At 46.6% G+C, this 24,997-nt stretch overlaps 7 protein-coding genes across 7 annotated transcripts, besides 12 other annotated features; 3 read left to right on the top strand and 4 right to left on the bottom strand.

Annotated features, from left to right (window-relative positions):
• Positions 1–256: 256 nt before the first annotated feature.
• On the top strand, positions 257–2,388 carry PVX_098985 (DNA primase, large subunit, putative; the record flags this gene model as incomplete). Its single annotated transcript, XM_001614596.1, has 2 exons — positions 257–1,833; positions 1,961–2,388. The coding sequence occupies 2 exons, from the start codon at positions 257–259 to the stop codon at positions 2,025–2,027; spliced, it is 1,644 nt and encodes a 547-aa protein (XP_001614646.1). The 3' UTR covers positions 2,028–2,388.
• On the bottom strand, positions 2,322–3,930 carry PVX_098980 (Nucleotide-binding protein 1, putative; the record flags this gene model as incomplete). The annotated part of the gene is made up of 1 exon (XM_001614595.1): positions 2,322–3,930. The coding sequence occupies exon 1, from the start codon at positions 3,828–3,830 to the stop codon at positions 2,322–2,324; it is 1,509 nt and encodes a 502-aa protein (XP_001614645.1). The 5' UTR covers positions 3,831–3,930.
• Positions 3,931–4,790: 860 nt separating this feature from the next.
• Positions 4,791–6,590, bottom strand: PVX_098975 (actin-like protein, putative; the record flags this gene model as incomplete). Its single annotated transcript, XM_001614594.1, has 1 exon — positions 4,791–6,590. One exon carries the CDS (start codon positions 6,588–6,590, stop codon positions 4,791–4,793), a length of 1,800 nt encoding a protein of 599 aa, XP_001614644.1.
• Positions 5,701–5,727: a microsatellite.
• A 774-nt stretch (positions 6,591–7,364) lies between the features above and the next one.
• Positions 7,365–9,075, bottom strand: PVX_098970 (prenylated protein, putative; the record flags this gene model as incomplete). Its single annotated transcript, XM_001614593.1, has 7 exons — positions 7,365–7,432; positions 7,623–7,707; positions 7,822–7,878; positions 8,036–8,165; positions 8,338–8,450; positions 8,601–8,670; positions 8,999–9,075. The coding sequence occupies 7 exons, from the start codon at positions 9,073–9,075 to the stop codon at positions 7,365–7,367; spliced, it is 600 nt and encodes a 199-aa protein (XP_001614643.1).
• Positions 8,747–8,807: a microsatellite.
• Positions 9,076–9,213: 138 nt separating the features above from the next.
• Positions 9,214–9,266: a microsatellite.
• A 1,725-nt stretch (positions 9,267–10,991) lies between these two features.
• Positions 10,992–15,955, top strand: PVX_098965 (hypothetical protein, conserved; the record flags this gene model as incomplete). Its single annotated transcript, XM_001614592.1, has 1 exon — positions 10,992–15,955. The coding sequence occupies one exon, from the start codon at positions 10,992–10,994 to the stop codon at positions 15,849–15,851; it is 4,860 nt and encodes a 1,619-aa protein (XP_001614642.1). The 3' UTR covers positions 15,852–15,955.
• Positions 11,274–11,345: a microsatellite.
• Positions 11,476–11,496: a microsatellite.
• Positions 12,702–12,722: a microsatellite.
• Positions 14,879–15,020: a microsatellite.
• A 978-nt stretch (positions 15,956–16,933) lies between the features above and the next one.
• PVX_098960 (selenophosphate synthetase, putative) lies at positions 16,934–20,449 on the top strand (the record flags this gene model as incomplete). Its single annotated transcript, XM_001614591.1, has 1 exon — positions 16,934–20,449. One exon carries the CDS (start codon positions 16,934–16,936, stop codon positions 20,447–20,449), a length of 3,516 nt encoding a protein of 1,171 aa, XP_001614641.1.
• Positions 19,985–20,026: a microsatellite.
• Positions 20,099–20,124: a microsatellite.
• Positions 20,450–21,085: 636 nt separating the features above from the next.
• PVX_098955 (hypothetical protein, conserved) lies at positions 21,086–22,495 on the bottom strand (the record flags this gene model as incomplete). Its single annotated transcript, XM_001614590.1, has 1 exon — positions 21,086–22,495. The coding sequence occupies one exon, from the start codon at positions 22,493–22,495 to the stop codon at positions 21,086–21,088; it is 1,410 nt and encodes a 469-aa protein (XP_001614640.1).
• Positions 22,228–22,343: a microsatellite.
• A 755-nt stretch (positions 22,496–23,250) lies between the features above and the next one.
• Positions 23,251–23,277: a microsatellite.
• Positions 23,278–23,418: 141 nt separating this feature from the next.
• Positions 23,419–23,440: a microsatellite.
• Between the last annotated feature and the right edge of the window lie 1,557 nt (positions 23,441–24,997).

Here is a 24,997-nt window from a genome sequence, read left to right as displayed (position 1 = left end):
TCTGCAGCCGCCACTCCGCTTTGGAATAACTGAGGTGTGAACCCGTTCGTGTTTCGAAGTGGTGCGGATCCAGGCGCGCACAGATAAGACACAAATAGGGATATCCCAGCGCGTGGGTACAGATACGAGCACACCTATAGGGATATCCCAGCGCGTGGGTACAGATACACGCACCCATAGGGACAGCCCGATAGGCCCCCTCGTTGGTATACTTCACCATCGCTACACCGCCGCCACACCCCCCGGAGAGACCAACATGATCGTGCGAAAGAGGTCCATCAACGGCACGCCAGTCGAAAAGGGAAGGGCAAACGAGAAGAAACTCCAAAACATTACCATAAAGAACTACGAAATCAGCAGCAATGAAAGGAAGAAAAACTTTTTTGATTACTACGGGTGTATATACCCTTTCAATATGCCCATAAGCCTGTACAAGTACCCCCCCATTTTTGGGTACTGCAGTTTAAGTGACTTCCAAGAAATAGGAGCGAAGCGACTGGCCCTGTTGCAGTTCTTGGACACCTGTACCATCAGCGGGGAGGAGGAAAGGGACTCTTTTAACGCAAAAGGGAGGATGGAGAAAGACACCTCAGTGGGAAACTACAACGATAGTAAAAATAAACAAATAAGACAAAAAATTTTTGAATATAAATTCGGAATCCAGTCGATGAAAAATTACAGCAAGGAAGAAATGGAAAATATAATCATGACGGATCTGCTATCCCACTACATCTTAAGAATAGCTTTTGCAAAGGATAAGGAAAAACAGCAGTGGTTTTTAAAGCAAGAATTAAAGCTATTCATATTTCGATTAAATGAGTTAAAAAATATTAACGTACTGAATGCACATAACCTTGGAGAGAGTGAACGAGGATTAATTCATTTGTTGAAGAGGGAAAATTTAAATTATGAGTTTTTATCCAAACCAGTGATATCCTCCTTTGGGGCCAAAGATGAAGCGTGGGAAAAATATACCTCCTTCATCCCTAATAGAGATACCATCGAAAAGGTATTTAAAATTCCGTTCTTTCCAGATGCCTACTTTTTAGTGAAAGACCACAAAGTGTGCGTAGATAAAGCCATCGCATACGTCCCAGATATTTACCTAGACGCTATTTTAGTCACCCAATTTAAGATAACCATTAAGGAGTCCTTTAAATATTTAGAGCAAAATGAAAAGCTGCTACTGAATGTTCATAATGACAGCAGGATATCCTCCTTCCTGGCTGCGCTGCCAAAAGCGTATGTGGCAAAGGATTACAGGCAGAATTATGAGCACACGCAGGAAACTAGGCTAATGCCACAGAACTTGTATAGTGTTTATAAGCAGTCCTTTCCCCCTTGTATGCGTAGAATCTTTGTCAATTTTTTAAAAGAGAAACATTTGAAACATTGGGGAAGGCAACAGCTGTGGCTATTCTTAAAAGGGGCCGGCATGACCCTGGAGGAAAACATCCAATCAAATCGGTCCATTTGGTTACAACCAGATAAATTCGATAAGGAACATAGGTATACTATACGGTATATGTATGGGAAGGAGGGCAAAAAGACAGATTTTAGCCCCTATAATTGCTCCAAAATTATAAATAACTTTCCTGTCCCTTCAAGTGGAGACACTCATGGGTGTCCTTTTAAGAACTTTGACGAGGCTCACTTGAGGAGCCTCTTATTCTTCTTTGGGCTGAGCGATGAACAGATCAGAAATATCATGCCTTTGAAAAGGAGCAATGAGTACCAGATGGCTTGCGTGACGTTTTTCATGGAGACGCATCCCGGCTCTTCTGCCGACGGGGTGGGCAACCACCCCAACTCGTACTACATCGAGAGCAGGAAGTAAGCGCGCGCGCGCGGGCGATCGGCTGATTGTTTTCACACGCGCACATATACGCCCAATGGGTCGCAACTGTTTGGTAGTAACTACTCAGCCGCTTCACTCCCACGTTTTTCCCCCCCTACGCAGGTACTACAAAGCGAAGGCAACGAACGGGGCGAGCGGAACGGGCGCGGAAAAGGCAACCGGCAGTTGAACCCCCCCACAGGTGCACCTTCTGCAGGGAAGAAATTTGAAAAGGAGCTGCTACTCTCGATCGGTCCAACGCGCCACGGCCGCCCGATGCACTACGGTGGAGCCGTAGCGTGAGTAAGCGGAAAAAAAGGCAAACGTGGAGCGTGTAACGCCGCAAACGTGCAACGCCGTTAACGTGCAAACGCGCCGCCTCCCCTGTGTCCTTTTTTTGTGTGCGCATTTTTGGCCCCCCAGCGATGCACCCCAAATGGGAAGCACCCCAACTAACCTCCCCCCGTTGGCAAGTCCAATGCGACTACTCATTTTGGGGGTCCTCCTCAACGAGCTGGCTAATTTGGTTTAATAACTGGCGGAGCATCTGCACTTGTTCGGAGTTCTCCTGATCGGGTTTTCCATTCTGCTGTAGAGTCTCCTCCCCATCGTGGCAACTGCCAACGTTCGCGGAAGGGGCCAGCTGAGCACTCTCACCTGAGGGGTCGGGCACTTGCAAACAGTTCTGTAGAATCTTCTGAACGAAAAACTTGCACAGTTGAAAAATTTCCTTGGAGGATGAGCTGCGGACATCCAAATCACAGCAACCAACCCCATGTTGACAAGCATCAATGAGCTTCTGATCAAAGGTGATCTTCCCGGCATAGTCTACGTTCATCTCTGCACACATTTTATCTACAGTGTATTTGGAGACAAAAACAGATTGGTACATATTTTCTACTACACCCAAAATGGGGATATTCGTTTTTTTGCAAAATTCGATTTCTTTCTTAACGTCACAAATGGATAAAATATGTGGAGTGGTAACTATGATGCACCCATTTAAATTATTTTTTAAATAGGAGCAGATGGTTAAATGTTCATCGCTAGTCCCTGGGGGAGTGTCTATAATTAAAAAATCTAAACTCTTCCAGTATACATCACATAAAAATTGCTTAATTAACCCATTTTTTTTGGGACCCCTCCAAATAACTGGGTCATCAAAATTTGGCAGTAAATATCCTACAGACATGATGGATAAATTATTTTTATAAATGGGAACCCATCCATTCATGCTGTAGTTAACATCAGAGCTCACCGTTTGAGTGAGCACTGGGACAGACGGCCCGCAAATGTCAATGTCTAGAAGACCTACATCGTAGTTTAGGTAGGATAGGGAAAAGGCTAGCTGCGTTGCTACCGTCGATTTTCCGACTCCTCCTTTTCCGGATAAAACCAAAATTTTATATTTTACATTTTTTAAATTTTCCTGGACTTGGTTAAAAATTTGATTTTTTTCCTTCTCCTTTTCTTTCTTCAATTCTGGGTCGTTGCAAATTTTCCTGTTGGGGCACCCTTCGCAGACTTTGGACTTCCCCGCCTGTTCGTTCTCCATGCCCGGGCACTCCTCTGGGATGTCTCTCCCGTCGCCCGGTTCATCTCGTCCGCCACGTTTACCACCCTGTTCATCGCTGCTGCGGGGATTTTTGCCATCTTCGGGGTGACGGGCACACTTTCTCATTTTCCACTTGGCTATGGCTCTCCCTACAGTGCACGCCAAACATTTTCGCACCTCCCTCCTGTTGGCGAATAGGTAGCTTATCGTCAATCCTGCCAGTGACCCAATCAGAATGGGGATGGCGTTTCTCCTCGTGTACGCATACATTTGTAGGGGCCACCTAACTGCTCTCAACGTGTATTTTTGCGCTTGCCGTATTAAGCGGTGATACATGCGCGAGGGGTGGGGGTAAATTTTACGACTGACCATTTGTAGAGCCTCCCCTCTGCGGTTTGCATAGCTGAATGGGCAACACTTTGATAAACGCTCAAACATATGGGTGAAAAGCTCGAAAAAAACGTTTTCAATTTGGTTCCCGCGCGGGGGAAGCGGCCGCGTCGTTTTTTTTTTTTCTTTTTTTTGCCACTCTTTTTCCAATTTTTTTCCAATTTTTTTCCAATTTTTTGCCAATTTGTGTGGCACATCCGGAGAGTGCACGTATCGATTTGGTAAGAGGCCGATCGGGCACTGCATCCTCCTTCGGGTTCCTTACCTTACAAAAGAAATGACAAAGGATAAGATACCTAGCGGATGCAACCTCTCAAACCTTTCTGTGAAATATGCTACTCTTCCATGGACAGTTGGGAATTTTCTCCCAGTAGGGAAAGAGGTGCCCTGTGGGTGCCTCCCCTTATTGACGTTGTGGCGACTGGCTAGTAGGGGCAGCAGCGCCGGGGGGGAGATTCCCCCGAAAGGAAAATAACCCCCCAAATGGGCACCCCCTTCTTTAAGCAGATTTGTCACATCGCATTTTACTATTAAAGAGTGGTAGGTGGTTTTTCTTTAAAAAGTTTGGGGGGGGGAAAGGAAAATCCCCAATGCGACGTGGGGGGCGCGAGCTGCATGCAAAAGGGTAAGCAGTGAACATGGAAATTAAAATGAAGGTGAACGTGCAGGTGAAAATTAACAGATACGTAGCTAGCTGGGGGATAACCGAACAACCTTGAGGTGGTCCCCCTCCCCCCAGGTGAGCGGCACTCAACGGAAACAAAATTGTGCAGCCAGGACATGCGCAGTAGGGCAGACACAACTGGAAAAGCCAAACGTAACGTAACGCTGCTTCGGCATGGTCGTCTTCGCTATGCGGGGCAGAACTATGTAGCGTGACTGCCGGACAAGAGCGCCCATTTGTATGGGAGTCCAAAAAAAAAAAAAAAGCCTAAAAAAGAAGACCCCCCTGCGAAGGTCTAAAGAAGACCCCCCTGCGAAGGTCTAAAGAAGCCCCTCTTCGAAGGCCTAGAAGAGAAGCCCCCCCTGCAAGCTGAGGCGCTCCAGGACGCTGTCCCCGTACTCCTGGTAATCCCCCCGCGTGATCTTATAATTGTGATAATCGAACAGCTCCAAAAAGTAGTGGGCCCCCGAGTAGGTGGCATATTTCTGCAGCGTCCTCCTCCGCATAGCATGCACATTGATGCAAACGTTGCTGTAAAAGTTTTTCCTCTTTACAAAGTCATACAATTCATTTTGCAACCTCTCACGAAAGCCCCTGATGATGCTGGACCCCCCCGTGAGGTAAATATTTTCGAAGAGTTCCTTTCGAGTATCGATGGGGCACTTTTGAATGGTGTCATATATAACGCAGGGGAGGGTGCTCTGCGTGAGGGCGGCGCTCAGGCTGGCCTTCCAGCTGGGGGGCGACTCCCTTGCGGTCCACTTCGAGATGCAGCTGGGGGAGGACTCCCTTACGGTCGATTTGGAGATGCAGCTGGGGGAGGACTCCCCTACGGTCCACTTCGAGATGCAGCTGGGGGAGGACTCCCCTACGGTCAAATTGGGGACCCAACTGGGGGACCCGCTCAAACGAAATCCCTCGTCCACATCGTACCTGTGCAGCTGCGTGTACGACTCCGTTTTTAAGTAATTTCCCAAATGAGATGGAGAGAAGAATATTTCAGTGGAGGCTACTGCCGAGGAGGATATTTTATTAAAGTGTAAATCGAATGAGCTAACTAGATAATTACGCGGAGTTTGATCGTAGAGTAGGGAGAGATAACCACAGTCTTCTCTACTCTTCGGAGTGAATACCCTTTTCTCCTTTGCAATTTTGGCAGCCTCCATGGATATGTCTTTTTGGCAAATTTGATTCTCTTTCATTTCATCGTAAATTTGATTGTCTATGTCGTACCCCCCGATGGGGTAGGTGCTTGTGAGGTCGGGCAGTGGAATCCCGTTTATCACCGGTGTGCAGGTCGTCTTAGTACTCCCGATGTTGACTAGGATGGCCGTAAAATTGAACAGGTTTAAAGCGTGTAGGTTGGCGAGGCACTCCTCCGGGTAGGGTTCCCTCCCCAGAATTTTTTTCCGCGGCGCGTTAAGTTCCCCTTTGATTTTTTCTCCCCCCATTGCAACCGCGTCCCCGGTGTGGTTACATGGTGTAGAAGAGTCCTTCTGATCATCTCTATAGAGGAGGGCCTCACGGCCGTGTTGCCTCTCCTGCCTCTCCTTCGCCAGGTTCTCCAAAATGATGAGGGAAGAGAGAAAGGAGGGCTCCCGGAAGGTCACACTCTGCACTTGAAAGGTGTCAAAGAGAATATCCCCCAGGGTGGAAAAATCATGCGTACTGTTCGTGCTAGAAAAGGGAATAAACAAATCTTTGTCTTTTAAATTTATTTTGTATACATTACTGAAGCAGTGGAAAAGGCACTCTTCCACTATTTCGTAGTTTTGATAAGGAGGGTGTGCATAGCCCAGCTGCTTCCATGGCTCAATCACTTCCATTTGGGGAACCCGCAAGCTTTGTAACTTAACGTCGTACTTATTTATCAGCCCAACTTTGAAAGAGTAGTTTCCCAGGGTCACCAGGATGATATTATTTTCTATGGGGAGGTAACTGCTCAGCTTTTGGATGTCGCTACATGTGGTATTTGAAAAACTACTGAAGCTTATCCTTTTGTGGAGTTTTTTTTTTTTTTCGCTCGACGGGAGGGAGTTGCTTAAGTTGACGTGCGGCCCCAGTGGGTCCTTCAGCTTGAGGTACAGGCTCTCCGTTATGGGGCTGTACGTGGGAGTTTTCCGACCCCTGCCCGGCCCCTTCATCGGGACGCCGTCAGCACAGTAGAGTCTGCCGAATCGGCCGAGGAGAGGGGGTGCTGCTGGCCCGTGCAGACTTGCGAGTTCTCTTTCAACCGGAGCTACGTCCAATGCGCACACCTGCTTGGCACCCCCCTGCGGAGTGAACGCTTCAACCGTTTCGGTTTTCCCCTGCTTGGTAGGATCACCCCTTTTTGTGCCTATTTCGAGAACTTGTGCGTGTCCCCTTCCTGAACACGGAGCAGTGCGTGACGAATCGCGCAGCTACCATGGGCACATTTTGTCGAGGCGGCAGCAATTGCTCGTGGAGGCAGCAACTTCTTCGAAAGCAACAACTTCTTGCGGAAGCAACAACTCCTTTTAGAAACCCCGTCTTTTTTTTTGGTCTCTCTTTACCCCACCCATGCGCATTTATCCACTCAAGTCCCATACCGCCGCGCCAGCAAGGCGCCTTCTTCCTTCATTCAAAGAGGACGCGGGAGCAGCGAAAAAAATGTAGACTTACTGCAACGAATCGGTGTGCATTTTCCGCTTTCGAAAAGGGAAATCCGCAAAAAAATATATACATATATATATGTTTATATTTGTTTATGTTTATGTTTATCTTTACATTTTCGTTTTTTTTAATTAAAAAGAGCTTTTTTTTTTGTGGGGAGAAAATCAAAATTGGCCAGAGGCAACTTTATGTGCAAAAAATCGCGGAACAAAATTGACAAAAAAAAAAAAAAAAAAAAAAGTGACGGAAAAATGCTCGTAACTGAAAAAGAAATGAATCAAAAATCACATAATCCTGCAACACTGTTTCCTTTTAAGTTTCTTGCTTTGCTTAAATAACTGCTTAGTCGTAGCTGAGCAAAAAAAAAAAAAAAAAAAAATCCGTGTGCGTGGATTGGAGAATTGAAGCGGTTAAAGTTAAAGAACTAGCTGCATGGGAGGGGTGTGCAGGGAAAAAATTTGCAGGTGCTCATGGCCTGAAAGACATAGGCCCCCTCCTCCCCCCTTTTTCCAAAGGGGAGAATAACGATGTGGTGAATTTACTCGAAAGATCCTTGCTCTTGTCGACGAGGACATCCAAATTTTCCCTGTTCCTGATGAGTGCGTCCATAGTTATTCTCACCTTTTCCTGCGCAACAGGGGGGGAAGATGAGGAAGAGGAAGAGGCGGTAAAAAAATAAAAAAATAATGTACACTGTGTGCATTCTTCATGGCGCCCCCAATGCATCTCTTTCAAGCTTACAATATTCTCGCTAATTTTCATGTTCGTCTGGGCTATGGCATCACACGTCAGTGGGTCCTGAGAGGGAAGGAAGATCACCGTCCAGTGTTGACTCCTGTTCGTGCATACAGCGCATACGCCTCCGTGGAAAACAAGTTAACTGTGCACACGATGCGGAGGGAACTGTTTCCTTTTTTTTTTTTTTTTTTTTGGAAGCCTTCTCAATATGACTCACCTTATACTTGGACAGATATGAATTCAAATTAAAAGCAACTTTGTTGTCCTGCTTTACCTCCGACCAGACATCTTTCGGAATGGTGCGTATAAAGTCCATGTAAATTTCGTTAATCATGTAAAAGGCCACTCTGTGTGTGAGAAAAAGAAAAAAAGGGGGGGTGGGGCAACGCACTTTTTGCCATAGACCGCAAAAAAAAAAAAAAAAAAAAAAAGGGAAAGGGAAAGGCATTTCCCTCCTGAGATCCACCCCTTAACGAACTGCGCTGCGACGCACAAAATGGAGGGGGAAAAAAAAAGTACCTCTCTGGGTAATCATCCGTGGCTATTACAACCGGGCAGATATTATCCGAGAATTTGATTGCAAAGACTGTGTTGCTTTCATGTGTGATGATTTCCTTCGTGTTGTATTCGATCTGCACAGAAGGGGGTAGTGGCAACAGGGGGTAATGCCAAAAGGGTGATCGGAGAAAAGGCACACATGTTGTGCGTTTTATAATGTAGTGCAATGGGCGGTATGCGGACCCCCCAACAGTTGCGAAGGCAATATAGCCGTCTTTGCCAACCCTTGATGGAATTGTCCTGGCTACAAAAAATGCGGCTTCTTTGAAGGCCTTCTTTTTGATAAAAGAATATCTGAATAATGTAAAGTCGAGGGGGGAGGGAAAAAATAATAAAGGGGATCACGTGCAGAGACGAAGGGGGCGAAGTGTGTGTGTTGGGGAAACCCAGCAACTCATATGTGCACTCCGCGGAATTGCGGGCTGCCATGAGATGCCCATTTGGGGAGCTACTTCACATGCGCGAAATTGTGCACATGGAACGAGCGCCATTTTAAAGGGGGCCATTTTAAATTGCGCCGTTTGAAGCGAGCCCTTTAAATTGTGCCGTTTGAAGCGAGCCCTTTAAATTGTGCCGCTTAAAACGAGCCCTTTAGGGGGGCCGCTTTGCCTCTCTCCCTAACGCATTCAAGTCGGTGGCGGAACAAAGGAAAATGATATCATCTACATGTCTCGTCAAAATAATGGCTAGTAAATTCATCTTTATTTGGCAAGAACGAAAAAGGCAGGTTTAGGAAGGGAGCGACAGGGGGGGCATTATATCAGTTTCGAATTTCGCTTGTTCTTGTGCGCATAAGCGTACGTACACACACGCACAAACAAACAAACATGCATATATTATTTTACACGTGTGGGGGACGACTAGCACATGGCGAAGGCGAGCAGAGCTCTTTCAGGTGAACAATTTGACCAAAGTAAATGGACCAAATTTGCATGTGTACCCTCGTTGCCAGTTCGGGGGGTAAACATACACAGTTTATTTACAGACGATGTGCAATCAAATGTACGGAGACACGCAGGGGGGGGAAGAGCGCGTCGCACGGAGTAATTTCCACAGATCGGGGAATCGAACATATACGTAAAAATATCAAATGATGAGGTTACCCTTAAAAGGAGTCATCCCCCGAAGTGGCCGGTTAAAGCGAGGGCAACGAAGCGAAACGATGCAATTTTTTTTTTTTTTTAAATCTCTAAACGGAAAAAATAAAAACAAAGTTAAAAAAGTAAAAAAGTAAAAGAGTAAAGGAATAAAAGAGTAAAAAAATAAAAGAGTGAAAGAGTGAAAGAGTGAAAGAGTGAAAGAGTGAAAGAGTGAAAGAATGAAAAAATAAATTCACTTTTGCGTATTAAGCTTTCCGCAAAAGGGGATAGTTAAAAAAAAGGAATGAACATAAGAATGTATATTTATCCCCAGAACGGGTAACCCTGTATACATTATATGATGGCATAAATGCCGGAAAATAAACGCCCCCTCCCTACTGAAAATTTAACCAACAGGGAGAAACTACACTGTATATTTCCTCTTCTCACAAAATGAAGCGAACTTTGTGCTTCACATTTTAGCGAGTTTATTTGCCAACAAACGGGAAACGCCGCGCGCACTTGAATTTTCTGTAACAATGACAACTTTCCGCAACATTGAATTTTTTTTTTTTATTTTATTTTTTTTATTTTTGTGTCTCTTTAGTTGACCATTAAATTGGCGCCAGGGGCATTACATATAAATAGGTCATGTACGTATTGTATACATACCGCTGTTCCCTTTTTTCCCGTTTTTTTTCTGTTTTTCCCCGCCTTTTTTACGTAAAAACAACTTCGCGTGCTGCCAGATGAGTTGCATTTACTGCCATATGTATTAAATACATATGGGGGCAACCAGCTTGGCAAATGGCCCGCGCAGCGTTGGAGCAGCTTTTGTTTTCTTTCCTGAGCGAGGAAAAGAAAGCGTTTTGACATGCCGGGGATGTCACTTGGGGGCGAAGCCATGAGTCGGCTTTGGCGTCCCTCTTTGCAGCCCTGTACAGTGGTGAAGCGGCCTTTGCAGTAGTGAGCGGACCATACATTAGTGAAGCGGCCTTTGCAGTAGTGAGCGGCCTGTACATTAGTGAAGCGGCCCATACATTAGTGAAGCGGCCCATACATTAGTGAAGCGGCCCATACATTAGTGAAGCGGCCCGTACATTAGCGAAGCGGACTGTACAATAGTGAAGCACCCCTGTACTTTGACGAAACGGTTTGTATATCATCGCAACGGATCCCAAGCTGTGGGTAGCCACACCGCATGAGACGGAAGAACTTCCCCTTTTGGCACTCCGAGCAGGGCCGGACGCAACTCTGACAACTTCGCTATTTGCGCCCTTGATTGGCGTCATTGCGAGCGCATGGCTTGACAGAGCGAGGGAAGTTCCCGCGTCTTCGGCTTCTCTCTGGGGTGCATTTTGTCCCTCTGGGGTGCATTTTATCTCTCTGGGGTGCATTTTGTCCCTTTGGGATCCATTTCATCTCTCTGGGGTGCATTTTGTCCCTTTGGGATCCATTTCATCTCTCTGGGGTGCATTTTGTCTCTCTGGGGGATCTGTTTTTCTGCTCGGCGCGCGCGCAAAATGCCCCTGCAAAATGGACGTCGAGTATGGAGGTTCGAGGAGCTTCAGCAGGTACATGTGGCGAAAGGAGGAAAAAATACCGCTGAGTTACAACAAAAAGTATGGCGCAGAGATAGAGCAGGCGGAGGGAAAGGACAAGAAGGATAGCCGCGAAGACTCGAGGAGCACTCGCCCGCTGTTCAGCAACTGCAATTTTTACATTGACGATTTTGTAAGTCTCTTTTCGCTTTACAACTCGTGTGATAAGGGCCACAAGGGTGAAGGGGAAGAGGGAGTGGAAGAGGGAGTGGAAGAGGAAGGGGAAGAGGAAGGGGAAGAGAAAGAGAAAGAGGAAGAGGCAGAGGCAACGGCAGCGAGGGAGAGCCCTTCCCAAAGGACAGCTCTGCACAGGGGCGAGGTGAGCCCCCACGACGAATGGAACAGTTTCACCAACCATGCGGAGGAAAGGACAGTAGACCGCTACTACAACAGCTTCAACAGCCAGGCGAAATGCAGTACGCCCTATAACGACTGCAATTTGGGTGGTGAAAATAATTATGTTAATTTTTTTGGTAGTGACTTTGAAAGGGCAGAATTGACAAAGCTACAGGATCGACCCATCCAAGACGCAGACATGAGCTTAGACAGGACCCCAGCAAAAAGCAATCACTACGGGTTGGTAGAAACTTTGGAAGATAAACACACAAGCAGGGAAAGGAACCAATTTGATACCTTCATGAGAAGCTACGAAAGAGTGCACACGAACAAGCGAAACGTTCATGCGTCTTACATTAACAAGAAAGAACAGATAGAAATAATGATTATACAAAATGGGGGGGTTATACATAATGCCTTAACAAGCAAGGTGACGCACATAATTAGCAACAATATGGCATTAGGGTCGAAGAAATACATGGATTATAAAAAGGCAATTAAAAAGTCGAAAGTTTTTATAGTGGCGGATAAGTACATTTTCGATTGCGTCAAATTTCAGTGCAGATTTCCAGAGCAGTCCTACTTACCCTCGCTGCTGCGGTATAACAGTCGACAGATAACTGAGTTTTTTCCCTTCAAGGAGAGGAGTAGGAGGAGGAGGCGCGCGGGGGGGGAGGTAAACACAACAGGGGGGGGCACACCTTCGATAGATGCTTCCATTGCGCGGGGGGAGACACCTTCGATAGATGCTTCCATTGCGCGGGGAGAGACACCTTCTGTAGGTGCTTCCAACACGCTTGCACAGAATTGTGCACCCGCTTGGGCCCACCACGAGGAGGGAGGCGACCCCCTTCTGGGAGACTCCCCGGAGAAGAGCCCCATGGGCGATGACTCCCCTCCAGGGAAAAGACTGACGGACGGCACACCCATCGACAAACACCTGCTAATGCTGAACATGCAGATGAGCTACGCAAATGTGAAGAAGTACATAGTGTGTAATTCGGCTGAGTATTTCAAAAGGCTGCGCTTAATCTATTTGAAGAAGGAGCTGAAGGAAAACGCCTTCCCCAATGTGGGCCCCAATCTGCACATCAACAGGAACACGTTTGAAGACTTCTCGAGGAAGCATAGGATATTGAGTCACCTCACTGAGCAGGAAATTAATTGGGTTAAAAAAAAGAGCCAGTTGAACATAAAGGTAAAAAACGTGTGGGAAAATGACATCATTCACTTTTTCTTCGACATTGTGTTGAGGACGAAGGGTCAACCTGAAGGGGGGAGCGCAGCAGTGAGTGGCGGCGGAAGTGCAGGCGGAAGCGAAGGCGGACATAACCGCCTCTCCAGCGGAAACGCCTCGGAAAAACTAATCGAAAGCGTGAGCGCCTACCTGCACAACTCCCGCCTGTACATTCTGGGAAACTGGAACTACATAAGTCGCGAGTTTTTCAAATTTGAGGACATAAATGAAGGGGACAAGCGGAAGTGCGTCTACCTCTACATCGACTTTGATAACTACTTCCTAAATGCGAGTGTCAAGGGCGCATCTGAACCGTATGGAAAGAGCAAAAAAATAGATAACCACGAAATACTGTGTGTGTGCCACAGCTTGAAGAAGGAGGAGAGTTATGGAATTATAAGCGCTACCAACTATTGGGGGAAAAAAAACAAAATCCTCAAGGGGATGGTAAAAGGAGAAGTCACCAAAATGCATAGAGACAACATCCGTTTTGTGAAATACGATTTTTCCAACATCCTAAGGTGTAGCTATTTGTTCCTGCTTGTCCTCATCAATTACTCAAAAAATGTGAGGGTACTATCAGTCGATGAGTCTATCCTCCAATTATTTTACGAAACTGAGGAGGAGATTTTCTCAGCGGCTAAACAGATAGCGGAGGATATTTACACCCTAACCAACCTCAGTGTGTCCATAGGAATTTCCTCCAACCTGTCAATGTCTAGGAAGGCTCTAAAGTTTTGCAAAAAAAGGTTTTTATTTTTTGATTATTACCATCATTTTTGCATATTTATCATGGGGAAGTATTTCCTCACGGGGGGAACAAAGGGGGAGATAAACCGTGGGGAGCATGTCCACAGTGGCACCCCACAACGTAGTTTTCAAAAGGAACGTGCTCCTGAGGAATGTAACCTGCATGATGTTAGGGGTGACCAGAAGGGAGCGGCACGCACCGAGCAGGGGGACACTCCAGTGAGGGAAGAGAATCGCGCCGCTGGGGGGCACCGCCTCCAGAACGCCCCACTCAGCAGCGAGGAGTTGGAAGGTCTGTTCGATGAGTATGTCGCGGCAGGGGGGTCGATTAATGCCACGTCTAATAACACCACGTCTAACTGCGCCACGTCTAATTATGCCACGTCTAACTGCGCCACGCCTAACTGCGCCACGTCCAATTATGCCACTTCCACCCCCTCCGATGCGTACTTCCTCAACGCCATGAAGGGGAAAAGGGACCCCCGGGTGGACTCCCTCTTTAACAAATTCGTTCAGGCGAACCGAGCCCACTTGGAACACATGACGAACAACTTCTTCGACCGGGTCATCCACCCGGTAAGTAGATTCTTCTTTTTCTACAATAAGAACGAGCACTACTTGGACGTATTAAGACAGTTGAATTATTTAAATGGCCAGTTTGTTCATTTTAACATTTATCATTTGCCTGTGGATGAGAGAGCGCCTGCCTTACCATGTGATGACCTACCGGAAGCCATTTTAAAAAAATTAAAAAAAAAAGATAGCGACCGAATTGAGGGTAAGAAGAGCATAAACATTAGCGTGAATTATGGAGTACGCTTCGAATACATTAACGATTTTTATTTCCTCATTTATTTTATGACGAAGCAGCTGTATATCCGTCTAAGGATTAAAAAGCTGAAGGCCAAGTGTCTACATGTGCATTTCTTTCTCAAGGAGGAAAACGAAAATGTCAACCCGGTGAAGTACTTGGGGAGGGGAAAGGTCTTCAGGGTGAGCAGCAGAATTAAGCTCAGTCATTATACGGACAATTTTTTCGTATATTTTTTCAAAGTGATTTACTCTTTTGATGCCCTGGCTAGCAGCTTGAGCGACCTCAGGGGCGTTCAAATGGTGTGCTCCGACGTCGTCAGCACCGACGCGCTCCACGCACTTGGCAGGAGGAGCATTCTGTTCTACTTCCCCTTGGGGGGGCGGGAAAGCATGAAGGCAGAGCAAGAGATCAATATGAATGCAGCGCAAGAGGTTAAGCTGGAGGCAGAGCAAGAGGTCAATATGGAGGCAGAGCAAGAGGTCAATATGGAGGCAGAGCAAGAGGTCAATATGGAGGCAGCGAAAGAGGTCAATATGGATGCCGCGAAAGAGGCCAAAACCGTCGCACCCAACATGCGAGACGCGCAAGTGCACCCCGCCTGGGGGAAGAACGGCAAGGAGGCCGCGAAAAGGGCGACGCATGCCCCGCGGCACCATCGCCGTAACCGTGGTGGGAACTCCAAGCCCAGGAAACCCCTCCCCCTGATCGATGGCAGACACGCGAAAAGCATCCTTTGCTATTTTTTCAACACGAAAAAGGAAGCGGAGGACGAGAAAAAGGTCGACATGTCGAGCGATAAGTGTATCCCCTTTTCATTTAAAAGTGGAGCAAAAAAGAAGAAAAAAAAATATAACAATTATGGCGGTGTGAGAAGGGCGACGACTCCTTTACCGCCCAGCAACTGCAACATGCCCAAGAAAATAAAAATCACAAGAAATTACAAAATTTTTGATTTTTTCCCGAGCATTTTGGTGAAGCGAAAAAGGCAAAGCAGTAGCGCTGCTGAGCAAAATGATCATGTGGACAAATTGATTGACGGAAATGGTCTAACGACGGACAAGAACATATTCGATAGTATAATTAACAAAAGGGTGAAGAAGGAGGCTCAGATTAAGGAGGAATTTAATTGCTGCTACGTTAGTTATAGGAACATCCTTGAGCATGTGATGGAAAAACTGAAAGGCCTAACCACCCTGCGTGAGGGTCAGCATGTGTGTGCAAACGAATCTGCGAATGACGCCATTTTTTGCCACTCCTATGTTATTCGCTCTCTCTATGAAATGAATCGAGAAAGCGAAAGAGGTGTCCTTTACACCTATACCAAGGGAATAATTTCTTCCTACATTTCCCATTATAACAATTTGTTTCAGAAGCACGACTGCCGAAATGATGCAGCCGATAGGTACTACCTCCTCAAATTCGTTGCTGCCGTTGTGGACAGCTTGTGTGAGGAGCTGCACCGCAGGAGGCTTCTCGACGTGCTTCACAAATTTTTGAAAAATTTCAAGCACGTTTGGTGCTTCAGCTGTGCTGAAGAGGCGGGGGAGGAGAAGGAGGAGAGGAAGGAAAGCGAGAAGGGCGAAAAGGGCGAAAAGAGCAAGAAGAGCTCCTTCCCACCGCTATTTCACCGAACGATGGTGAAGTACGGCGTGTATTAGTTCGATGCGTGCAGGGGCGCGCCCCCGCAGCTGCATCAGTGTGAACAGTGCGATATTGTGAACCGCATGTTTTCCTATCTGGTGGGGGAGAACCCTCCATTTTTTTAGTACCCCCCGCGTGTGCGCATGGGTATATAGTGAATGGTGCACGGATCACATTCCTGCACGCTATTTTCGATTTGCCAAAAGGAGTCCCTTTTTTTTTACAACTAAAACATTGGGAGTTACCAATTTGATTAGCATTTTAAAAAAAAGCAACGATTTTGTTTTGCCCCCGTTTTTTCTCACCCAAGGGGTGTCAATTTTTTTTTTTTTTTTTTTTTTTTTCGAGTGTGTCGTCGCACATAAGAATGGGAGATTACACGCAACGGCAAAGATTGTGCAGTCGCCCAATCGACACATTGTGGGGGCGAAGGAGCTGCAACGGTGCTTCGCGCGGAAGGGACCCCCCTTTGTCAGCATCGTTTTGCAAAAAAAGGGGCACTCGTCGGGTGCGCCCACCTGGAGGTTCATTTAAAGAAACGGTTGAACGGGGAATACTTTATCTATGTGGTCGCGCGCAGGGGGGTGGAAGCTCCTACATAGGTGAGGAAGTGCATACGTAAGCGTACACAGTGCTTAGCGAATTGAAGGTGCGCACGCTGGTGACAGTTTATTCGAGAACTGCTCGCTTGTTTGTTCGCCAGTTTGTTTGCATGCTTCTTTGCATGTTTACTTTTTTTTTTTTTTTTTTTTTTCTCACGTTGACGGTTGACCACTTTGACCGTTTGTCGCTTTTTCCTTTTCAACGCTGAAGAGGAATACCCCCGCAACTGTGTGCCCAGCCTTTTCCACTTTTACGCCAAAGTTGTCCCCCCTTCCCCCGTTTGGCGTAACTGCAGGGCGGTTTAAAGGAGAAACACACCTGTGCGTTGACTGCGCTGTGTTTGGCGAGCCCTCTGGCGTAGGTGTTACAGGTATCGCAGCCACTGTAGGGAAGGGCGCCCCAAAAAACGCCAACAAAATTCGCATCACATACAACATTGGAAGCGCGTACAACGTTTGCAGTGCCTTCACCACCTACCGTGCGCACCCCGCCCAGAATGCGGATTTGCAAGCAGATCGACCCCTTGATCGACATCGTGATCATCGGGTTTGGCGTGCGGAGCCAGCTGTTCGTCGACAAGTTCCTGCGGAAAAATGAGCTGAAGGGAGTGAACATCATAATCATCTGCAAAGACAACTTCGTGTTCCTAGATCGCTACGTACAATGTGAAGAGGCCTGCAGAGAGAGCTACACGGACGTGTACAATTTTTGCAAACAAAGGAACATTCTCTTTATAAATGAGAAGGTGCAGTACGTACACACAGAAAGTAGAAATATATTTTTTGCCTCAGACAGGAACCACTTGAATTATGATTTCTTGTTATGCGACTTTGATTTGAAGAGCTCAGATCTGTTTGGCACGGACATGTCTCACATGAACATATACGCCTTTCGAAATAAAAATTGTTTTTTTTATTACATGCATGTGATGTACCTCGCTTTGATGCAGTCGACCAATGTGGAGGAGGACAGGACGGATGTGCGCCTGTATCGTCAGTGTAGGAGGGCGCTTCTGCAGGGCATCCCTCTGAAGAGGTTCCTTAACTTCCACTCGTACAACGATGGGTACGTGGAGGAGATCTTCAGCGCCTACGGGGAGGCGCAGCGGTTCGCGGCGGTAAGGAGGAGTGAAGTCAGCGCAGGGGGTGCATCTAGTGGTAGCGCACCAACGGGTGGAAGCGCCATCAGCGGAGGGAACCCAGTCAGTGGGAGCCTCCTCCCGGATTCCCCTCCACAAGACACCCGCGCGGAGGAAGATTCCCCCCCCCGCATCCTCCTAATCAGTGACAACAACCAGTTTGGGAAGTGCCTACATTTGGAGATGCACAAGCAGCTACGCAGAATAAACGCGCAGGTTAATTTGCTCTACGTGTATGTGGCATCTTCGAAGAGCGAAAAGGTAGACCCCCCCCCTTGTGGGGAGTACCTCCTGGTTAGGGAAATAAGGGGAGTAAAACAAGAAGGAGAAATTAAAGAAATAAAATTTTTGAACACCCATGATGAGGAAATTATAATGAAATATGACGACTGCATAAACATCACAGGGATGAGGTACCCTTCTTATGTATCCTCTTTTGGAGAGGACACCACGAAGAGCCTCTCGGTGAACCCCTTCTGTCAGTGCGCAAGGGACGATTCTCTTTATCTGCTTAACCAAGTGCAGAATTACGACGATTATGTAGTCTGCGAGACGGTGTACCTTAACATATATAACAAGGTGCATGGGAATGAGTACATCAGCATAGAACATGTGAAGGCGTATCTACTAACGGGGGATGCAGATGAGTTGGGAGTTTCCTATTTGCTTCCCCCCACCCCCAACGTATTTAATCACACGGTAAATTATTCCTACCGAATCGTTTCGTACATTTTAAGAAGGGGCTACTCATACGTATTAAAGAATCGCCTCCTACAAAATGGGGTACTCTCCATAAGGCACAGAAAAAGGGAATTCGAAAGGTATATAAGTGGGTACCAGGTTAGCGGTAGCAGGGAGGTGTTTTCCTCTCCTTCGATAAGGACCTTCTCTCTGTGTATCTTCAAAAGGGCTGCTCATTACGTGGACCTCCTCAGAGGAAGACCAGCTTCGCAAGAGGGGAGAAGCATTCCCACCAGTAAAGAGAAAGAACCGCATAAGGATGATGACCCATCTGGTGTGAACTCCAGCGACAGTGGCAGCACCACAGCGAGCAGAAGTGGAAGCAACAGCAGGAATGAGGAAGTACCCACCCGAAACAGATGTGCACCAAGTGGATGCCCCCAAATGGAGAGAACAACTAGTTCCCCTCTTCCACAATATATGTACAATGCATATCAAAAGGAATATGAAAGGAGATTACTTGTAAGTAAAAAAACGGTCTACCGAGTGACCCAAGAAGAGGGAGCCAATGGAACAACCATCACAATCATTGTGCAGGATGATAATGCTCACAAGGGAACCACTTCTAACTGTGAGGCGAAGAGGGAAAAGGTAAATTCGTACATTAAAGAAAGCATCGAAAAAATAATTAACCGAAATACTTGCGGAGGATGTGGATCGAAAGTCCCCTCAAACGTATTGTCCAATTCGTTGAAAGGGCTACCTATGTATAGCTCTCCTAATGTGTACCTAGGAATTGAAGCATGTGATGACTGCTGCATATTTGTGCATAGTAAATCTAAAAAGGGAGAAGAAAGCCCTGCACTTGTTCAGACGATTGACTTCTTCAAATCATTTATTGATGATGAATACATATTGGGGGAGATAATTGCCATTCATTGCCTATCCGATGTGTACAGCATGGGGGGGACCGGCATCTGTGCCTTGTGCGTACTGATTGTGAAGGATAATATTGAAAAGAAGCTGCAGCAGAGGTTGCAGAATATTTTAACTGGGTGCTGCCAGAAGTTGAAGGAGGAGAAGTGCGTCTTGAGTGGGGGCCACACCTGTGCGGGTAGTGAGAATTACGTCGGCTTGGCAGTCACGGGGAAGGTGAAAAAGAGGCGTGTCGCCGGCGGGGCCACTCCCAAGGGGGATCGCAAGGACAAGCCAGACAGGGAGAAGCGGCGAAAGGGAGAGGAGCCCCCCCAGGCCGTCGCAACATTTAAGGCAGCCGCAACTTTCAAGGCAGCCGCATCTCCCAGCAGTGGTGCACGTAACCAGCTACAGGGAAGCCCCCCCGCGGATGACCTACCCCTTGTTAGCAAAGAACACAGGGACGCTTTCGAGCGACACCAAATGATGAAGGAAAACTACCTGTTCCTACCGAAGGGAAGCGGAAGCATAAAAGCGGGGGATATAATCATCACGACGAAAATGTTCGGCTTTGGCTTCATCATGGCTGCACATATATGTAAAAAGGCAAAAGCCAGATGGATTTACAACTGCCTAGACGAAATGCTCCTCTCAAATAGGAAGAGTGGGCTATACCTTTTGCAGAATAATAATGCCAAGGCGTGCACCGATGTAACTGGGTTTGGAGTCCTAGGCCACCTTAACGAAATGATCAAGTGCTCGAGGAGGGAAATTTATTTCGCTTCACAAATGGGGAAGAAGCCCCTCTACAGCACATCCCACAAGGAGGCACTGGACGGAAGGAACAACCGAGTGGATGATGCACAGGCTGACAAGGTGATGGAACCCCCCATGAATCTCATCGGAGCAAAGATAAATCTCAAGAACTTCATAATCGCAGAAGGGGTTGAGCAATGCATCGAAAATAATATCTTCTCTTCCATGTATAAGAAAAACCACTACTTGTGCAATAACATTATAAATATGGAAGAAGCCTCCCTGAGTGAGCGCTATGGAATTCTGTTTGACCCGCAGACCAGTGGGGGCCTCATGGCCATTGTGGAGAGGGACAGGGCGGAACGAATCTTAGCGGACTTAAAAAACATGGGGTACCCCAACTGTTCCGCGGTGGGGGAAATTATAAATGTGCAGAATGAGAAGTTCAGGGGGGTGCCCCTCAGTCAGGTCTCGCTGGACGATTATTTGGACACCTCCAACTCGGTGTACGTCGAATGGTGAGGGTTCGTGTGGGGCGGCGGTTAATTTAACATGCCTGGGCGTATGGCCCCCTCCGTTAGCGTCGATCTGTTGGGGTCGATCTGTTGCGATCAATCCGTTGCGGTCGCCCCGTTCGCGGTCGAGTCTTCCCTTCTCGCGTGACCCATTTTTACAGGGGCCCTTTTTTCGGCACCCCGCGCATTCGCCCCGCCCAGCCGTGTGCGCGCGAAATGCACATACCCGCGTCACCCCCTGGGGGGGAAACCCTTTTGCAGCTTTGCAGCTTTTGTGTAAACTGTGTTACGTTCACTTTGTGCAACTTTTTAGGGAACATTTTATAAAAAAAAGATAATTTTTTTACGAAAAAAAAAAAAAAAAAAATACCACATGTATATAGCGCCAAAAGAGGCATCTCCTTCGGGTGGCACTAAAATGTACGTGCGCTGGGGAGGTAAGGGGAATTACGTTTATACTGAATTAGGAGGGGGTTGTAAAACGGGGAACAGGCAAGGGGTTGCCATGGGTCATCGCCAAGTGCTGACCGCAAATGTTAGGGCCACAATGGGGGCAAATTAAAAAGGTGCACACGCGCACACCATATATATTTAGTGTGCGCATAAACGTAGCCCCCCCCTGGTGGGTGGACGGGGGGCGAATCTAAATGCACTCGTACTGATCCAGGTTTAACTCCCGCTTGAGGCGGTCCTCAATTTCGTCCTTCCGGTTGAGCAGCTGCAGCTTCTGCATCTTGACCTTGAGCGCGTTCATCTTGAAGAGGACGCACAGGTAGGTAAGCGAAAAGAGGAGAGGCAAAAAGACGATGACAAAAATGATGAGGAATATCAAAATGATCGAATCAGTGGTGTTAATATAAAAATGAGCATTGGTAAGTTCCATACCGTGAAAATCATTTTCATCCGAGTATAAACAAATTAGGTAATTCTCATTCGTTTGTAAATCATCGCTTTTTATAAAAGGGATGTAATAGCTAGTTGAGGAAGTATCATCATCACTGGAAAAAAAATACTGCACAACATTTTTCGTCAAGCTAGATTTATCTGTTTTTTTCATTTTATTGATAGCCCCTGCTCCAAGAATGGCATAGTTCCAAAAGGGAGGACACCTCTTCTCCTTATCATCCACATCTCGAGCAAATCTCACAAAAACGACTCGATTGTACCAGGTTATATATTCCCCTTTGATAACCATTTGGTATTCCCAATTGGATGTTAAAAAAGATTTCGTGTAAATAACATCGTAATCGTTAATGTTTCTCTCTACCTTCATGGGGTACGAATTAAAAATAACTTTTCCTAAGTAGTATGCATTTTCTTCACTTGACTTGTAGCAGATGTGTAAATCTAACGGGGGTTTCTCATCTTTGGATTTCTTTTTATTATTCGTAAAATATACGACTGTATTTTCTGTGTTGACTACCACTGGGATGTTGAAGGAGAGAAAGAGCTTCTCCAAATATGCCTGTGAAATTTCTAGGTATAAAAATAAATTTCTAATAGAGTAATTATTCTCCTTGTAGCATACTTTGTATACATTTTCTGATGAAAAGATGTTAGTGGGACATTTTTCCTTATCATTTTTTACTAAATCTTTCTTCAATACGAATGCTAAACAGATGGCTTCGTTTTTCTCCTTTGGGTACTGGGACCAATCGCCTGTTATTTTGAGGTAGCTCTTCTCCTTGGGGAGAAATAAAATGTTGTCTGGCTCTACATTTTTCTCTATCTTCACTGTCACTACGAGATCCTGCAGGGACGGCTTCGCCACGTATTTGTACAGGTGCGCCTTGTCAATATGGCTGTTCGAGTCATAGTACTTTATTTTGGTCAGGTCCTGGGCATATTCTATCTTTTCAAACTCCTCGCAAGAGCAGCGCGGCAAGGGTAGAAGCAGTGAAAGAAGAAGGAGCAGTAGGAGCAGCAGACGCGGCTGACACAGCTGACACAGCTGACACAGATGTCGCAGATGTCGCAGATGACTCAGCTGGCGGGTCTTAGCGTAAACGAGTGGAGGGACGAGTGCGCGAAGGAGGGGGGGAGGGACACACATGCTCAGTGGGGGTTGTCATTAGAGTGGGCGGGGGAGGCGTGCGCGGTAGCAGGGGGGGAGGAATTCGCTGGTACGAGCTGATAGGGGCATGGACAAATGCGGCGTGCATGTATAAACGCGCGAGGCGGCCAATACGCATCGCCTTACAGGCCGATCGCGCGAGAGGTACGCCTCCTGCTTGGCTGGCTCAAATGCCTATCTACATAATGTTTTCACTTCATCCTACACTACAGTCGTACAGTTCCGTTCACTTGTGGGCGGCTGCTGGCCATGGGCAATTTTTTCTGTTTCTTTGCCTCTCTCCCTCTGCTAATCTTATTTTTTCCGTTTGCTCAAGAGGGAAGCAAAATTGGGGGAGGAAATGATCAGCCACGTGGCAGCGCGATTTGACGCTTCTTCACAAAACAGGGCAGTCAAATAGTTTCAATAAAGAAAAAAAAAAAAATAAAAAATAAAGGGAAGAGAGAGAACTGCGCAGAACTCTTGGATTTACCTCTGGAATGGAAACCTTACGATGAGTGCAATAATGGTAGCTATTTTTTACAGTATTTATTTCCCTTTAAAACGATGCAGCTTTTTTTGCGCGACTTGACGTATTAAAAAAAAAAAAAAAAAGGAAACCTCCAAAATGGTAATGCCGCATTGGCGTATCTTTCAACAACTTTGCAACACTTCTGCGCGTTTGTACGACGGGTGGGCGTCACCAAGGCATTACGTACAACGAATCCGCGCAGGCAGCGCGTTTTGCCTTCCCCTCGAGGACGCTGCAACGCGCGGCAACAGGGGGCCATGCGAAAAAGAGCGATAAGCACCGCGCTCGCTAACCGTTCATCCGCGGGGGAATTATACATTCATACATACCTACATATATGCATATATTATACATATATACATATGTATGTATATTATTTTATATACATGTGCGATGTTTGAGGTTTTTTCTGGGACAATACGTCTGCGTGTGGGCAGGCACGTACGTTTATATGTACATATGTAAGCGCGCAAAGGCAGGCGCAACAATATATATATGTGAGTACACATGTGTGTATATACTTACATATACATTATGTACATAATGGGGCTATACACTGCGTAACTTTGCTGCGCGTGTATATGGCAGAAATAATGGCACAAAAAAAAAAAAAAAAAGTGTCATACATTTTGGGAAAGAGAAACAATGTTTCCGGGGAGTTACTACATATGTATGCGTTGCCGCGCGGGGGGAGCGGGGGACTCGTTCCGCGCGCAGCGTACATATTTGACGGTACACACGTACATGCATATATATACGTATGTATATATATATGGATGTACCTGCTTATGTGTACGGGCATAAATATAGCGCATGCTGCGATGGCTTTTATTTATTTGCATGGTGAAACATTGCACTGGGGGGGTGTTAATGGGGAGATTTTACTCCTACACCTTTCCCTCCTTCCGTCCTTCCGGAGGTTATTTATATTTAATATGAAAGGTGCTTTTTTTTTTTTTTTAAGTGGGGGGATTGTGTACATTATAATCGTGTCAAGTGTGGGACTGGTACATCCTTGCTGAATGGTGTAAGACAGGTTTGTAAAAATGGGGACTCCGTCGTCGCGTCTTCGGTTGCGGCTGCGACTGGGACCGTAACTGGCGGAGCGCCTCACAAAAATGTGGGTGCGCAATCTTCTGCAGAACCAACGTGTGAATGGGTGTGAACTTGTCCCGCTGAATCCCCAAGTGCACATCATACATCCCCTTTTTTTTTTTTTTTCCTGGCCCAGGTTATATGGCTTGTACGTGCAAAGGAGTGTACAGGTGTGTACAACGTAATGGTGGGGACATATATAATACATAATGGCTACATAAGCATTACATAGGCTTTTCCTTTGGGGGGAGTGCCGACCAGGTTGTGTATGCTCCCTCTTGCTGACGATCCTTCGCATATGGCTCTGTGAATGTTAAACGGCACACACTTGGGTAAAGAAACGAGTGTGGGCTAAACATACACAAAGGGGTAAATGGAGGAGTCAAAAGAAATTGGTAAAACACACATTTTGTTCTTCCTAATTAGCGTGGTTTCTGTGCCTTTTTATTGCCACTTGGGGGGGTATTTTATCCTCTCCGCAGGGGCTCAAAAAGAGTTCACTTTGTTTTGCTGCTTTTTTCCCAATAGGGCTGTTTAAGTGTGTGTGCTGGTGTTTCTTCTTCGGCTGGCAACTTCGCCCCTAAAGATGGTGTGAAAAGGTTATGCCTGATCATCGCTTATCTCCTGTGTGCGATGGGAATTTTAAAATCGCGTCCGAAGTGGGTGTGTCCGTCGCCATGATAATTTGCAGCATCAAAAATGTAGCCATATTATGGACGTTTTTTTTTCCCCTCTCGTGAAGGGAAACTCTCATCTGGGCCTGGTTATCTTCTACTGGGAATTTAAGTACATTGTGCCGAGGGGGGGTATAAATACATCGCGGGAGGAACGCATTCTTGCTCGTCACGCGCGTGGCAGTGCTCTTCTGACACTGC

The sequence above is a fragment of the Plasmodium vivax genome, chromosome 7, assembly GCF_000002415.2.
Source record: "Plasmodium vivax chromosome 7, whole genome shotgun sequence".
In the NCBI taxonomy this organism is placed as follows: Eukaryota; Apicomplexa; class Aconoidasida; order Haemosporida; family Plasmodiidae; genus Plasmodium; species Plasmodium vivax.
Note: the sequence above shows the minus strand (reverse complement) of the source record. Positions and strands in the feature narration are given on the sequence as shown.